This window comes from Littorina saxatilis, linkage group LG12 (assembly GCF_037325665.1).
Source record: "Littorina saxatilis isolate snail1 linkage group LG12, US_GU_Lsax_2.0, whole genome shotgun sequence".
In the NCBI taxonomy this organism is placed as follows: Eukaryota; Metazoa; Mollusca; class Gastropoda; order Littorinimorpha; family Littorinidae; genus Littorina; species Littorina saxatilis.
In genome coordinates this window covers 20,535,224-20,551,494 of record NC_090256.1, presented here as the reverse complement: position 1 = coordinate 20,551,494, position 16,271 = coordinate 20,535,224, and the positions used below count along the sequence as shown (strand labels likewise).

Genomic DNA, 16,271 nt, shown 5'->3' with positions numbered 1-16,271 from the left:
GTACAGGGGCAGTGCCCCGTTGGGGGGGTCTGGGGCCCCCCAGAAGCTGAAGCTTTTTTAATATTTAAAATGCCCAAAAAAACCTCTCCTGGAACAAAAACATACAAAGTAAACCATACTATTCATCCTTATTATGCTCGTCAACTTTTCAAAAACCGGCACCGGCCCAAGGGTGTCCGTTCATGAGAGGGACTGCTGTGTTGCTACATGTTCGATTGCTACCAGCTTGTATTCATAATTACCTGCATAGTATGCATTTGATTTTATGAATAACCACATATGTATGCTCTTCAGGCCTCATCTTCATCATCATCATCATCATCATCATCATCATCATCATCATCATCATCACAATGTCATGCTGAAGTTTTTCGACCTCCTTTTGTTGGTTAACTTTTTAACTGTTTAATTTTTTAAATTATATAATTGTGTGTCTATGCGTATTAAGGACAGATTGTAAGAAAAGGCGTAGCCTTAAATCTTAATCCTTGTTAAATAAAGTTCAATTCAATTCAATTCAATTCTCTCTCATACACACACACACAGCAATGAACAAGAAAAACAAATGCTGAAGGGACTCACCTTCCCCACCTCACATTTACTCACCATAACAAATGACACGGTACATGCAATACATCTGCAAAGAAACATCTACACACAAACAAATACATGCATGAACACACATGCAAACACACAAGCAAACAGAAAGGATGTGCAACTGACCACATTGAGTCCCTCCACACTGTTTCTCTGGAATCGATTCATGTTTTGACGAGTAGGAATGTGGGATGTGGTGGGAATGATGATGGTTTTCAGGAGAGCAGCGAAGACAGTCGGGGGCGCTGTATGCGATAGAGTGTGGACGCCTGCCACAGGACTTAATCGCTGCTTCCCTGAATCGTACCTGCTGCCTTCCTTTGTCTTTTGGAGTCGCTGTTTGATTACCTGTCATGAAAATATACAAATCTTGCTTTACTGAAAACAATGAAACTTTCCTTTACTGTGGAACCCCCACTTTAAGACCTTACAAACAATCTGAGAAAATCAGGTCTAGAAAACAAGGGAGTCTTGAAGTGGAGGTTAATTTGCAGAGGCTATGATAAACAAAAAATCTAAATAAGCAAGGTCTAAAAGGGGCAATTCTTAATGTGGGGGGTTTTACAAGGGGGTTCCACTGTATTGGCCAAGTAGCAGATCAGGGTGCTTTACAAATTGCACAAAAACAAAATTAGATAAAAAATGTTAACATTCTGCACATGAAAATACATGTACTGTAGATGACAAATGTACCAATCTTGGGGTCCTGATTTGGCCTATTATGGTCCGCTGGACCCAAAAAGCAACAGCTAACTAACTAACTAATCTTGTTTAACTGTTTTCTTCCTATTAGGTAAGTGCTGGTTTACAGAGTTGTCAGTTATCCTTCTTTTACAGGAAGGCACTGTGCCCGTTCACTTCCAATGACCTTATTAGGCTTATAAATCAAATCAGCGGTAAGTTTCAAACAAAATATTTCACACAAGCTTGAACCTGATCTTCATCGATACACTGCTCCCCACAAAATGACAAGAGAGTCAAGCTAAGATGATTTGTGTAGCACAGTACCTAGCAGGTCACTATAAGTATGAAGGAAATGGTTAAAAAGGAAATGATTAAAAAGCTAATCTCTTAAACTTTAAGTTGCAGGGAAAGTCCTAAAACCTGTGCTATAATCAATTTTGAAAAATCTTGATAATAGAAGTGTAGCCCCTCAAATAATATGAAGAAGTGTTCTCAAGCTTTAGCCCTTTTAGGTTTACTCATTCGAGTCATTGCTATGTAGAATCTGAATTGCAATCACTTAAGGTCAAATTCAGGCTGCGCCTCACCTCCTTAGACAGATCACCCTGGCCAAAAGATGCAGATCTCCTGTGTCCCTTGGACTTTTTCTTTTCTGGAATATGTTCCAAGTCATCTATTGTCTGCAAGAGATCAATAAGCAACACATAAGACAATGCTATCCCTCACTGATTTATACCCAACTATCACTTACCAACATGCCAACAAAATCACTGGTCGGTCATCTTGCAAAGAGACACCAAGTCCACACAAAAATTTAGATCAGAATAACATTTGGGGAAGTCCTGCGGTAAATGTGATAAAAAAAATCTACTCCCAAATAAGATGTAGTTACAATTCGATTACAGTATGTACTTCATTAAAGCACTACATATATATCAAAACAAGTTTATTGCCATGCTCATATGTATACATAATAAGATTTGTTGAAAATCACATTAGACAAAATGGTCAATCATGTTAAATTTTAGCCAAAGTACAATCCCTCCTTGAGTGGAAGTCCTTCCTTGCTGCCATACATGCCAACCGTCATAACGGGCAGTTGGCAGTAAGTCCAACAGTCATAACGGGCAGTAAGTAACTACAATCCCTCCTGAGATGGCATCTGGTGAGCTTACCTGTGTGGACTTATCGCACATAACGGGCAGTTGGCAGTAAGTCCAACAGTCATAACGGGCAGTGGGGGCGGGGATGTAGCTCAGTCGGTAGCGCGCTGGATTTGTATCCAGTTGGCCGCTGTCAGCGTGAGTTCGTCCCCACGTTCGGCGAGAGATTTATTTCTCAGAGTCAACTTTGTGTGCAGACTCTCCTCGGTGTCCGAACACCCCCGTGTGTACACGCAAGCACAAGACCAAGTGCGCACGAAAAAGATCCTGTAATCCATGTCAGAGTTCGGTGGGTTATAGAAACACGAAAATACCCAGCATGCTTCCTCCGAAAACGGCGTATGGCTGCCTAAATGGCGGGGTAAAAAACGGTCATACACGTAAAATTCCACTCGTGCAAAAAAAAAACACGAGTGTACGTGGGAGTTTCAGCCCACGACCGCAGAAGAAGAAGAAGATAACGGGCAGTAAGTAACTACAATCCCTCCTGGGATGGCATCTGGTGAGCTTACCTGTGTGGACTTATCGCACATAACGGGCAGTTGGCAGTAAGTCCAACAGTCATAACGGGCAGTAAGTAACTACAATCCCTCCTGGGATGGCATCTGGTGAGCTTACCTGTGTGGACTTATCGCACATAACGGGCAGTTGGCAGTAAGTCCAACAGTCATAACGGGCAGTAAGTAACTACAATCCCTCCTGAGATGGCATCTGGTGAGCTTACCTGTGTGGACTTATCGCACATAAAGACTCCACCACTGTGATAATGGTGGTAGGAGTTGATGTCCTTGGGCCACTGGCCGGTCAGGTAGGGAACCAGAGGGTCTGCAGAACTGGCGCGCCATGCTGAGGGGGACAGGTACTGGACGGGGCTGTGGCGGTGGGACTTACTCTTGTCTGAAACCATTGACAAATATATTCCATGTTCACTTGCACAAAGCCAGTCAATTCCATTTCTCGCAGTTTCCAGCAACTGCATGATATGCTTAAAACAGTAAAATGCAATTTTTCCATGGCCAGGTTTCTGAAGGCAAAGCTCAACTTCCTCTAAAACTGCCATTAAATCTGCAACTTGAATTTTTAACTGTTAAAAAAATAATACTGACACTACTGCAAGCCAGATTACTTCTGCTCTTCTCCAAACCTGTAAACAATACAACAACAAAAAATATCCCAATGCTATGCTATTGCAATTATGATTAAATGGATGTTTCAAACAGAAGTAATGTACACATAATCCAGAGAGACTCCTACGATCTCCAGTTTCTGTAAGCAGAGACTCCCTCGGGACTACTTTCACAAGTAAGCAGTGTACAATATTTCTGACCCAAAAGTATATTCAATTCTATTTCACAGCATATCAAAACTTTAAGTGGCAACTGACACAGCCGTTTGGTGCGCTATTAAAGGTTAAGTGTCTCTCCAGTTTTGAAGTGTACCTTGAAAAAGTTGAATGGTTTACTGAAGAAATGGTGTGTTGTGAGATACATGTAGTCCCTTTACTTCCAATGCAAGAGTGAAGATAAGACACCACAGTCACATGACCCGATGATAACCGGTTCAGAACAGAACCAAATGTTTCTCAAAATCTGATGTCCTTCAACTTCATTAGACAGATGGAGACATCCCCATGACACATGTAATGATTTCATTTGTCTGATCAGTGTCAGTTTCTTTCACCATCCGCTGACTGTATCAATTATTCAATGTATTGTAACAAATGTCACCAGCAAAATCTGACTCCACTGAAGTCGGTTTTGTGATAGCTTCAGAGGCTGTCACTATCAGATTGAAAAACAGACGTGTTAGGTCATGTCAGCGGAAGCCTGGCCCGCTATCCGCTAAACCCTATGTACAAAAGGGGGGGACCACACAACGAATGGTATTCCACACTGGCAAGGGAGAAAAGGCTTGGGCTAGCTTGAGATGGGATGTGTCAGAGTGAATCCCGGGGAAGAGACGATGAATGTTGTCTGGTGCAGGAGACCGACATCACACAGAGCAAACACTGGCCACCACGCTGGCTTCCGCTACCGGGGCCAGGGATCAATCAGCAGAAAGCTCTGTCCCAACACCGCCATCCCAAGACAACAATCCATCCACACCACTGGCACTATACACTGTCTCCCACACCGCAGTCAACTTTCTCTTTGTGGGCCCTCTGCTCTTTATCGACCCACGGAATCAGTCACTCTCACTCTCGGCCAGCTCAGGGAGGTCAAATCGGTGACAGTAAGCCGTCACATTGTGTGTCAGTGTAATGGAATAATCCGTATGTATAGCTGTTGCTGGTATCGTTTCTGTGGAGAAAGCGCTCCACGAGTCAATTCAGTCACTGCTTCACTGACTGACACTACTTCATGTCGCGAAGCACGTGCACAGAGACTGTAGAGTATACTCTATAGTCTCTGACGTGCATAAGATTATCTGGGTCACCCTGCGTGTTTCTGGAAACTGATCTGCTTGATCATTCATGAGTCAACTTTCTGACCGTCACAAACATACTAGCTTTGATCGACGTGATTTTACACATACTGTATGGAAGCTTTCGAGTCAGTCGGCGTTCCCCTGCACTGCACAAAGCTCCACCAGTCTGTGATGGCCGAGATCCAAATCAGCGACAAGAAAACAACATCGCACTAGCATGCGAAAGAAACCCTTGCTTCAAACACAGTAACACAATCCTCCTTGCCTTATCATCGTTCAACTCTTGACTAACGTCTTCCACAATCACTAATAACAACACAACTCTTGGCCGGGGTCTATTTCAAACCCCGGTCGACCGGAGAAGCTTCGTGTGGTGGGGCAACGTTCATAAATCCCCCCTTGATCTCTCATCACGAACATATAAACATGGCAGGGACGTATGTAGTGGTCCAAACACAGCGCGAAGCATCGCGGGCAGAGGGAAACTATTGATCGAATCACTTGGCATCCCTGGCACAGACCCAACACCGACACGAGCGAGCGATGCGACGAGGAATAAAGGCGGTGGGAGGTGGGAAGAAAAACAACACGCAACGTTGTAACCCAGCCTGTGCTTGTTGTCTACTAGTAGTGTTGCGCTGTAGTACTACACTACAAGCAGAAAGACTCCACTGAACAGGCTCAAAACACAAAATAGCAGAACTACTACTTCCCGCCGAACAAAATAACACAGCGCAACACGACCACAACACCGACAGTTGGTGTCAGTGACTTGTTAGTCCCGCCGTAGTCAGTAGGCTGTCGATGAATGAAATACCTTACGCTTCTTCACTCGCCAGTCTCAGTGAGTGTTTATACAGAACCGCAAAGCAGCCACCGCGTCAAAGATAAACAAACAAACAAGAAATGTGGGGTTGACAACAACAGCCCTCCCCCTCTGAATTCGGCATCGAACAGCCAGCGACAGAGAAGGGCGAACAACTTCACTGTCAAGACGAGGAAGACAGAAGAGCCTCAACAGCCAATCTGTGAAGCAGGCTTGGAGAATAGTGTTATTCGAGATCGGATGGCATGGTTCCAGACACCGTCCTGCTACTACTGTCAGTGTCGCTCCGCTCTGCTCCCCCGCGTTAGCTCGCGCAAAGCGAAAGTCTGGGATGCCGCAAAACGCATTGATTTTCCCTGATTACCATTCCTACAGAGCCCGTAGATTGTGCGAGGCCTATCACCTCGGTGACACTTCGACAACGAGGTCAACGGATTAGGAAAGGGGGTGGTGTCGGTGGGGGTGGGCGATGGGTAGTGGGGGTGGGGCTCTGTGTGTGTGTGTGTATGTGTGTGTGTGCGCGCGTGTGTGTATGTATGTATGTATGAGAGATTCATCTAAGTGTGTGTGGCGGTCAGTGTGTGTGTGTGTGTGTGGCGGTCAGTGTGTGTGTGTGTGTGCGCGCGTATGTATGTATATGAGAAAGATTCATTCACGTGTGTGTGTGTGTGTCAGTGTGTTTGTCAGTGTATGTGTGTGTGTGTGTGTGTGAGAGAGAGAGAGAGAGAGAGAGAGAGAGAGAGAGAGAGAGAGAGAGAGAGAGAGAGAGAGAGAGAGATTCATCATAAAGGTATACAGTATCGCGTTGTTCTATGGTTTCCCAAACACTTGAAGTAACATCAACAGTTCCCATCGGACATAATGCACGCACGCACAACTGAGAGAATGACATTTACGTTGTCTGTGATGGTCGAAAATATCAGTTTACAACACGCACACATAGTTCCAAAAGGACATGTTAAAAACAACATTTTGCACTATCTTCGAGATCACAATCAATAAATATGTGGATCACAATCAATAAATATGTGGACCACATCCCATACCTAAACTTTGTCTAATCAAATGACCCATAAAGCTGACGATAAGTCAAAAACGGCATCACAACAACTACGCAATAAGCAGACAGATCTACGTATTCCCGGGCACCTCCTTGCACAGTAAACGCAGAATTAACCCAAGAAGCAATTACCTTGTGAACACCACCAGGCAATAAATCACAGGGACTCAGCAATTATTTTCTCGGCATGGTGTAGTCGCGTTCCTGATGCACAGGAAAATAGGTTTCGGGGAAAACAGTGAGGGGAGCAGGCCCGCAAAATTATCAATGGAACCGACGGCGACCTTTCACCCTCACAGTTGTCGTCTGCTCATCATACATTCATTTTCTCTTCTTGCTTTCCTTGTCATACTACTTTTCATTTCATTCCTCTCCTTCCCCCCCCCCCCCCCCCCCCCTTCCTCCAACTGGCCTTCTTTTTACATTTAGTCAAGTTTTGACTAAATGTTTTAACATAGAGGGGAATCGAGACGAGGGTCATGGTGTATGTGTGTGTGTGTCTGTCTGTCTGTCTGTGTGTGTGGAGCGATTCAGACTAAACTACTGGACTGATCTTTATGAAATTTGACATGAGAGTTCCTGGGAATGATATCCCCGGAATTTTTTTCTTTTTTTCGATAAATGTCTTTGATGACGTCATATCCGGCTTTTTGTAAAAGTTAAGGCGGCACTGTCACACCACGGACCTACATTCCTCATTTTTCAATCAAATTGATTGAAATTTTGGCCAAGCAATCTTCGACGAAGGCCGGACTTCGGTGTTGCATTTCGTTTGGTGGCTTAAAAATTAATTAATGACTTTGGTCATTAAAAATCTGAAAATTGTAAAAAAATAAATAAATTATAAAACGATCCAAATTTACGTTCATCTTATTCTTCATCATTTTCTGATTCCAAAAACATATAAATATGTTATATTTGGATTAAAAACAAGCTCTGAAAATTAAAAATATCAAAATTATGATCAAAATTAAATTTTCAAAATCGTTTTAAAAACTATTTCATCTTATTCCTTGTCGGTTCCTGATTCCAAAAACATATAGATATGATATGTTTGGATTAAAAACACGCTCAGAAAGTTAAAACGAAGAGAGGTACAGTAAAGCGTGCTATGGAGCACAGCGCAACCGCGCCAAACAGGCTCGTCACTGTCACTGCCTTTTGCACTAGCGGCGGACTACGTTCAGTTTCATTCTGTGAGTTCCACAGCTTGACTAAATGTAGTAATTTCGCCTTACGCGACTTGTTTAGCTTACCTTCACCTTGTGAAATGTGGTTTGATCCAAATTCAAGATAACCACGTCAGTCGATTACAAACATTGCAAATACAATTCATGAATGAATTTTACACTTCAGTCACGGTCTTTGGGTATCGCGCGGACATGGCGGCAAGGAGCGAGAGAGAGAGAGAGAGAGAGTGTGTGTGGTAAAGCAAGATCATGATTCTAAACAACAAACATTGACTGTCTGGTATAGTACTTTATACACGTTCAAGACAAGCACCGTGTGAGGTTGGGGCAATGAGGGGGGCGGGGGAGGGGCATTCTGTCACAGCCGGAAGCGGCAAGTGCTTTACGCTCATTTCGCAGGGGAACGAGATCAGGGTGGTGTTACTGATACCTGTTTAGCACTCAATCTTCAAAGAAAGGGCTCGACGGACTGTGTCAACCCCGTTTCCTATTTCCTTTCAAGTTCGAGTCCTTCCAAGACCCCAAACCCACCGAGTCCTCCACAGTGAACCCTCCGTTTTACAACACCCACTGTGCCTAATAACCTTGCTTCATGAAATGTTCTTTTTATAAGGTCTTTCAAATTTACCTCTATTATATGACTCCCTTCTTTCTGATGGCTGATTTTCTCGGATTTGTCACCAAGGTCGTAAAACTGAGGTTTCACTTTCAGTGTACTGTGCTGAGAATCGCTTGCCAGAAGGGCAAAAACATTCTACTAGTGGCACCAGAGCTGCCCTGGGCCCGAGTATGTAAACTTTACAGTTTGCCACAAGCCACATAAAACACCGCACAGACTTTGGTTAGGATGGCCTTGAAAGCCAAATGGGCTTGAAATGAAAGGCCACGGGGGCAATGAAAGTGCCTCCACAGACACTACCCGTGTCAGGGCGCTCAGTCCTTTCTGCCCCATTAGAATGCAAACCAGCTGCCACCTTTAAACCAGCCCCCCTGCAGGTGAAAGACGTCTGTCCAATCCCGTTAGGTCTGCCTCTGGTATAAAGTACAGCCTAGGTTGACTGTGAAAGAATGTGTGTGTGTGTGCGTGTGTGTGTGTGTGTGTGTGTGAGGGTGAGAGAGAGAGAGAGAGAGAGGGAGAGAGAGAGAGAGAGAGAGAGAGAGAGAGAGAGAGAGAGAGAGAGAGAGAGAGAGAGAGAGAGAGAGAGAGATTACCTATAGAGAAAAATACCTGAAAAAAACAAGGTATCTCTCGGTTCTGAATGTATTTGTATTGCATGACAAATCTGCAACAGGTCGAATTGCTTGCTATGGGGGTCCATACACTAGTGCATAACCATAAGCAAGTAATCATATGGGGTTCTAATGAATAAGGGCAGCTTACTGTTCTTGCACAACCTCAATGATAAGTAATTAAGTCACTCTTGAACTCCAGTCCAACTAGCATTAACAATAGCTCAGTCAAAATTGAAGTACATTTTTAAGATGATATAATTGTGGTTTTTTAAACGCATAAACCACACACACACATAAACCACACACACACATAAACCACACACACACACACAAACAAACAAACAAAAACATATACACACACAAAATAAACACAAACTCAAAAACTCATAAAAGAATCAAAGCTGCTACTACTACTAGAGGGTGTGTGTGTGAGACAATAACTCCAAGTCCTATCATTACTGAAGTGAAGATGAATGTCAGTGAATTGAAACTGAAAGGGCTGTTTGAACACTGTAATAAAGTACTTGAGCTGCCAGCTGAATTCTGCTTTTCTATTATTACTCCGAATAACTGTGTTAAGTGCAAACGCAGGGCCTGCACAATATTGACAAAACCAAATGATCAGCCTGAAGTTTCTCCACTCGGTTTCATTGATCCCAGTGATAACACTATACATGAATGCCTTTATGGTCTGGCAATTCACACAGGGCAGCAAACCCTGAGCCCTATCTTTAGCCTGCGTTGTGTGAAAGAGTGGCCAGGAAAGCTGTGAACACTGAGACACGAGACTTAAGAGGATTTTATACTACATTTACTACGCATCTACAACTTGGACCTGAGCCAACATGAAGTGGCAGCTTGGTCCCACACCAAACAATAATCACCCCCCTTCCACTCCAATGGAGTGTTTTTGCCTATATATTATTGTGTGATACCGGTCCTTTCTTGGCCGCCGTGCCTCCTCTGCCCCTTAGACAATGTGCCAGAGAATGGAATTATATATTTACATTGGGGTAAACAGGAATTTTACGGTCAGTGGACCCCCGTCATTAGTTATTTTGGGGTATTTGGGTAACCCGAAAAACAAACTGCACTTACATGTTGTTTTGTCAGTGGTGAGCTACCCAAACATAGCAACCACAATAACAATAGTTTCCAGAACTTGGTATCAAAACGTTTCAACACCAGACAAATTTAAAGCAGCAACCTTGTTTGTCTGTGTCTGCTTTTGTGAGCTATTGTACTTAAGTGAAAACTAGCCTAGAATATGATCTGATTGGCGTGCAGTTCGGTACTTCAGCGCTGCCATTCACATGCTCTACTTCCCTTACATGCCCCACAACACACCAAAGTCTTTGTCCTGGCAATGCTTAATATTTGAATGTAAAGAAACATTGAATCTTTTAGTTTTACTCAATTTTTCAAAGTACATGTATATGTGCATTTTAGGTTAAACAATATGTCCCCCCTTTGGTAAATCAGTCTCAGAAAGCCAGGATGTCAATCAATATCAGGCCTCTGTTCACACCAAAGGATTGTGTTAGTACTGTTACTCCTCAGCAGATCCGTCAGGCTATCAAACACAATAAACAGTCGTCATCACAAAACTGAAGAAAGGTACTGCCAAGATACTTGTTTGTTATCTTTATCTGCTAAAGGAACTCAGACTCAGAGGTGATGAAAGACTATGACATTCCAAATTCATCACTGCTAAAGAAACTTTATTGTTTTATTTCTAGCTACTTCTTTCTTCACTCAACTCCTGTCCATATATATCTTCTGACACAAACAATGCCATTGATCTGCATTCCATTCTCTGCAGCTAAAAATCCAGCTACCTTGGCATCCTCTTCATCTGTGAAACTGCTAGTACATCACTCTGAGTGTGATTCTCACGGTACCCATCTATTACATTAGCAGCACTAACAGCAGCCTGTCAAAGTCTAAAACAACTACATTCACACAGTAACAACTGTTAACTTGAACCGACATAAACTTTCAGGAGGAATAATGCTTTAGTCAGCTTTTGATGGTGAACAATGCATCATTCTGACAAGTGACACTGACAAGCTGAATATAATATAATACACTATAAGTACACTTTTGCAATGAAGTTTCATCTTTCATTCATATGCACTGTCTTGATGGTTACAGGTAATGAGTAACTGTGTGTACAAAAAAGCAACCCATAAATGCATCAACCTAAGATAAACCCAACAGATGCTGCTGCCACACTGTTCATTCACAGGCTGCACACACCGCTTTGAAACTGACGAAAGCAAGAAAGTCTCCTCAAGCTCTCCCTCCCTTTCCAACTCATACAAGTATACTATACACAATCATGCAGGGCTGGCAATGTGACATGTTTCATGGCTGAATCCACCTTCCTGTTGTGTTCTCTCCTTTCTGCACTGTACTCTGTGGTGTCTGTGTGAGTGCCATATTGCTACTGACACTAAAACTAAAAGCATAGAGATCTACAGATAGATTGCTCATGATCAGGATGGGACTGCAAGGCTTTAAAACTAAGACAGTAAGAGGAAAAACATACAATCATACTGATAGTGGGTGATAGTTATACATGTACCCTGATAGTGGAAAGAACCTGAAAGGCACCAGCTTGGCATATAAACGTTGACAGCCACAGATAATTAAAGTTGGTCTTATTATTATTTTTCGGTGTTCTTTTAAAAAAGAATTGTTTTAGGATTCCTGCCTTCATTTTTTTTCTTTTTCTATTTTCTACCCAAGCAAATGTGGCTTTAAATTGGCCTGAACTTGCGCGAGCTGAGTTCTCTAGATGCCACTGTCAGAGAAAGGCAGCTTTCTTTGTAACGTCAACAAATTGATTTTCAGTTTGTTTTCTCTCTTATTTTTTTTAAATGTCAATTAAAGGTTCCAGGGTTGGAAGAACAAAAATAGGGTTGACCCGGGAACTCAGAAATGTGTTTGGAAATAGCTATGTTGGGTATGCATTAATTTATTATGTATAGGTTGTGAAAGAGTGAATACCCTTGATTTAAGCGAGACAAAAAATACACGCGTTTCAGACACACCTCACCAGTGTTTGGTCGGTGGATTGTTTGTCATACATGTACTATTGTAAAACTAGTTTTTTTGTTTTTTGTTTGTTCGTTCATGGGCTGAAACTCCCACGGCTTTTACGTGTATGACCGTTTTTCCCCCGCCATTTAGGCAGCCATACGCCGCTTTCGGAGGAAGCATGCTGGGTATTTTCGTGTTTTTATAACCCACCGAACTCTGACATGGATTACAGGATCTTTTTCGTGCGCACTTGGTCTAGTGCTTGCGTGTACACACAGGGGGTGTTCGGACACCGAGGAGAGTCTGCACACAAAGTTGACTCTGAGAAATAAATCTTTCGCCGAACGTGGGGACGAACTCACGCTGACAGCGGCCAACTGGATACAAATCCAGCGCGCTACCGACTGAGCTACATCCCCGCCCGTAAAACTAGTAAAAGCAAGGCCAAGGGTATTCAATCTTTTGCAACCCATACAAACCAGACAGTTATTTTGGGAGTTCCTCTATTACCATGTACTCAGGGCTCCCCACGGACGCCTGTCCTCGAAGGTCCTGGGACGCCCACTTTTAATGTTTATAGGGTCCATGGACCCCTTAGAGGGTCCCAAGAGTCCATGGTCCCCAACCCCCCTGTGTTCATATACGGCATTGTTATAATGAATAGTGTGACATGAAGTTCATCATGATGAAGTGTCTTTTTTCATCAGTATATTCGAAGAGGACACTTCAACTATACCTTGTTAAAAGGAAAACACATATCTTTTCCATAAGGTTCCGCATTGAAATTGGCATGTCTGCTTGCACGATAATTGACTGACGACTACAGTCTGAAAAGAGAACCTACAGTACGGACGATAGCGGAAATGTAGTGCGCCCTGGGACACGCTCTTTATATATAAGATGTTTAGTGCGTCCCGGGACCCCCTCAATGAATTTCTAGTATGTGATTTCTGCTTCTTGTGCGTATAGGACGCAGGGACGCGCACTTTAAAGAGCCCTGGTACTGCTATAGTCCTGTGTGGTTACCTGGTACTGCTATAGTCCTGTGTGGTTACCTGGTACTGCTATAGTCCTGTGTGGTTACCTGGTACTGCTATAGTCCTGTGTGGTTACCTGCGTGGAAATTGAGGTTGCTTTCTCCCTGGGGAAAGCAAGCTGCCATACCACATGGCATTTACCCAATTTTTACATTTAGCCAAGTTTTGACTAAATGTTTTAACACAGATGGGGAATCGAGACGAGGGTCGTGATGTATGTATGTGTGTATGTATGTGTGTGTGTATACATCGATTCAGAGAAAACTACTGGACCGATCTTCTTGAAATTTGACATGAGAGTCCTGGGTATAATATCACCCGGATGTTTTTTTCATTCTTTGGTGACGTCATATCCGGCTTTTTGTAAAAGTTGAGGCCGCATTGTCACGCCCTCATTTTTCTATCAAATGGATTGAAATTTTGGTCAAGCAATCTTTGACGAAAGCCGGACTATGGTATTGCATTTCAGCTTTGAGGGGTAAAAATGAATAAATGAGTTTGGTCATTAAAAATATGAAAATTGTAATTGAAATGGTTTTTTTTTTAAACATTCCAAAACTAATTTCATCTTATTCTCCATCATTTTCTGACTCCATCAGTTTTAGACTCAGAGAGACTTGTATTTCAGCAACAGCGCGATCACAGATGAGCGACTGTCAAACTGACCGTAGCAAGACTGAGATGCGGTTCGCAGGTATCCGAGATTCTGTCGAACTCGAAGCAGAGACATCTATATTTGCCATAACTGAAACATGTTTGTTGTTTTCATGTTAATGTTTCATGATCTGCATTTTGTTAACTAATGCTGCTTCTAGCGTGGGGACCAGTGATTCGCGGAAGAATTCTGTGGTCAATGCCGAATCCGGCAGTGACTGACGCTTGAGCTTTGTTGTTGCAATCTGTTCGAATAAAGAAGAATATAAAGGAGAATTAAGAGGGGGAAAAAAAAGTTAAGAAAAAAAGCAAAGGCAGGGCTTCAACCCACGACCTCACAAACACCAGCAGAGTTTGCTACCACCTGAGCTATGGACGACTTATAATCTGTCAGCTATGGTAAAACTAGGAATGACTATTTTGTAAGATACTGGTGACTGCCTGTTCTTGAACCTGGCTGCTCCGTAACCAGCTCACCGGTTCCCGAGCCACTCCTAAAAAGGTTGGATGCAGATCGATCAAGGTTTGAGTTTACACAGGAGAGAAGCTAGGTTAGGTACCTGAAATACTTATTAGATTAGATTAACTTTAACCATTGTCAACAAACGGAACATCATTTAAAACAAAAACTATATTGTTTATTTTTTGTCACAGTTTTGTGTCACTTCAGGTTGCTCAACTGTCCTTATGCATTGTTCCAGGTGTAAGGCACACTTTGAATAATTATTTCTATTTCTCAACAAGGTGTTAACATGTATTGACGACTGAACAGCAGTCATAGATCTATGTATGTATCATTTTTTTCGTATGCATGGTTCTGCCTGCAAATCAATCCCACAAAACTGACATTCTTTAAATCAGTTAAAAATTAATACGCACTTATTTTGCTATTTCAAAGACATACCATACAAAACGAGGTTCAAACTTGCCTTTGACTATATTTTCATGCATTTGCACGTCAGATATTTAATTCAAAGCACGTATACATTCACATCAAGCGACTGTCGCTTTAAATCGCCACGATGGCAAAGTATTCACTGTACAGTGTACTGTACCATAGACTCACACTCAGTCACAGACTTACAAACACACGCATGTTAAAATTAAAAATACCAACCTTTTTGACTGGGGGAGCCGGGGCTCCTTCTTTCGGGAGATGATCGCTGGTCTGGGGATTTTCTAGCACTCCAAAGTCTGTCGTTCCCTCGAGGGGATGAATTGGAACTTCTTGAAGCAGAAGCATTGTTTTTCAAAGAAAATGCTATCACAGCTTTTATTGGACCTTGCTTTGTTGTTGACGGCGACACATTCCGGCGCACTCTTGACATTCTGCTCTGCCAAGTGTGTGTTTTAGATACAAAGCTGCACTTTCCTGTGGAACAGTATGACCCACAACCAATACTACAAACTTCTGTTCTGTCACTTTCCTCTCATTCACTTGGTCTGTCTTTCACACTCGCTGCCTGCCCAAAAAATTTCGCACGAGTGCACGTGATCATATTAGCGACATTTGATTGGACGATCAAGAGCTTCGAAAGGCTCCCTTCTCCCCAAAGCTTTAGGAAAGTTTTCATGATTTGCGATGGTGTTACTGGTTTAATGTGGAGATATTTGTACAACAAGTGATTGCAATTTAAGCAGAAAAGGAATATGCAAAAAATCAGGTTTGCACAGAAAATACCGATGCTTTTCTCACCCATAAGGCATTGCTTGGCGATAGTGCTTATCTCCCTTCTCAAGTACATGCCGACTTGAAACGTAAACAATCGTGTACAACTGTGGCTAACAGTAACCGTGATAAGGAAATGTACACATAAGCTGTCTTAAGGGCTACTTATGATAATATTAAAAAGGTTTCTAACATATCAGCTAATATTTGTAGCTTTTACATGTAAATTAAGGAAATTAAAAGTGTTACTCAAAACTTTTTTCTTTACTTGGTTGTGTATCTTCAAATATCGCAATAAAAAATTTAAACAAAACTAATTTCCTGATCATACTAGACGTGTGTGGATTTCTTCAGTTAAATACCTATGATGCACTGCGTCCAAATGATATTGTTCGATGAAGTGTCGTTTGTGTTTTGATTTTATAACGACTCATTTCGTTGTTAGTACTGAGCTACTCGCGTGGGAGAGCGTCCTTAACGACTATAGGGAGAACTCATTGTTTTGTTTCAGCACAAAATGGGAAAACGAGAGCTTTGGTTACACAGAAACAGATTTCTCCCTTGGCGCCAAAACGGTGTTTTCTTAGAACAAAGGAATGGGAGATTCAGGCTAATATAATGTTAAATGAATAATAAGAATGTTGCGAAAAACAAAACCGAGCACTATAAATAACACGAACAAATAT

The 16,271-nt window shown here is 42.4% G+C and overlaps 1 protein-coding gene across 1 annotated transcript in view; it reads right to left on the bottom strand.

The window, feature by feature from the left end:
* LOC138981481 (glucocorticoid-induced transcript 1 protein-like) overlaps positions 1-15,376 on the bottom strand; it is a 45,242-nt gene extending 29,866 nt beyond the window's left edge. Inside the window, exons 1-4 of the mRNA XM_070354414.1 lie at positions 15,034-15,376; positions 3,169-3,341; positions 1,869-1,961; positions 724-945 (exon numbers count right to left, since the gene is read on the bottom strand). Coding sequence (XP_070210515.1) covers positions 724-945; positions 1,869-1,961; positions 3,169-3,341; positions 15,034-15,244 — 699 coding nt within the window. The 5' untranslated portion in view covers positions 15,245-15,376. The remainder of the gene's footprint in view (positions 1-723; positions 946-1,868; positions 1,962-3,168; positions 3,342-15,033) is intronic.
* Positions 15,377-16,271: the final 895 nt, after the last annotated feature.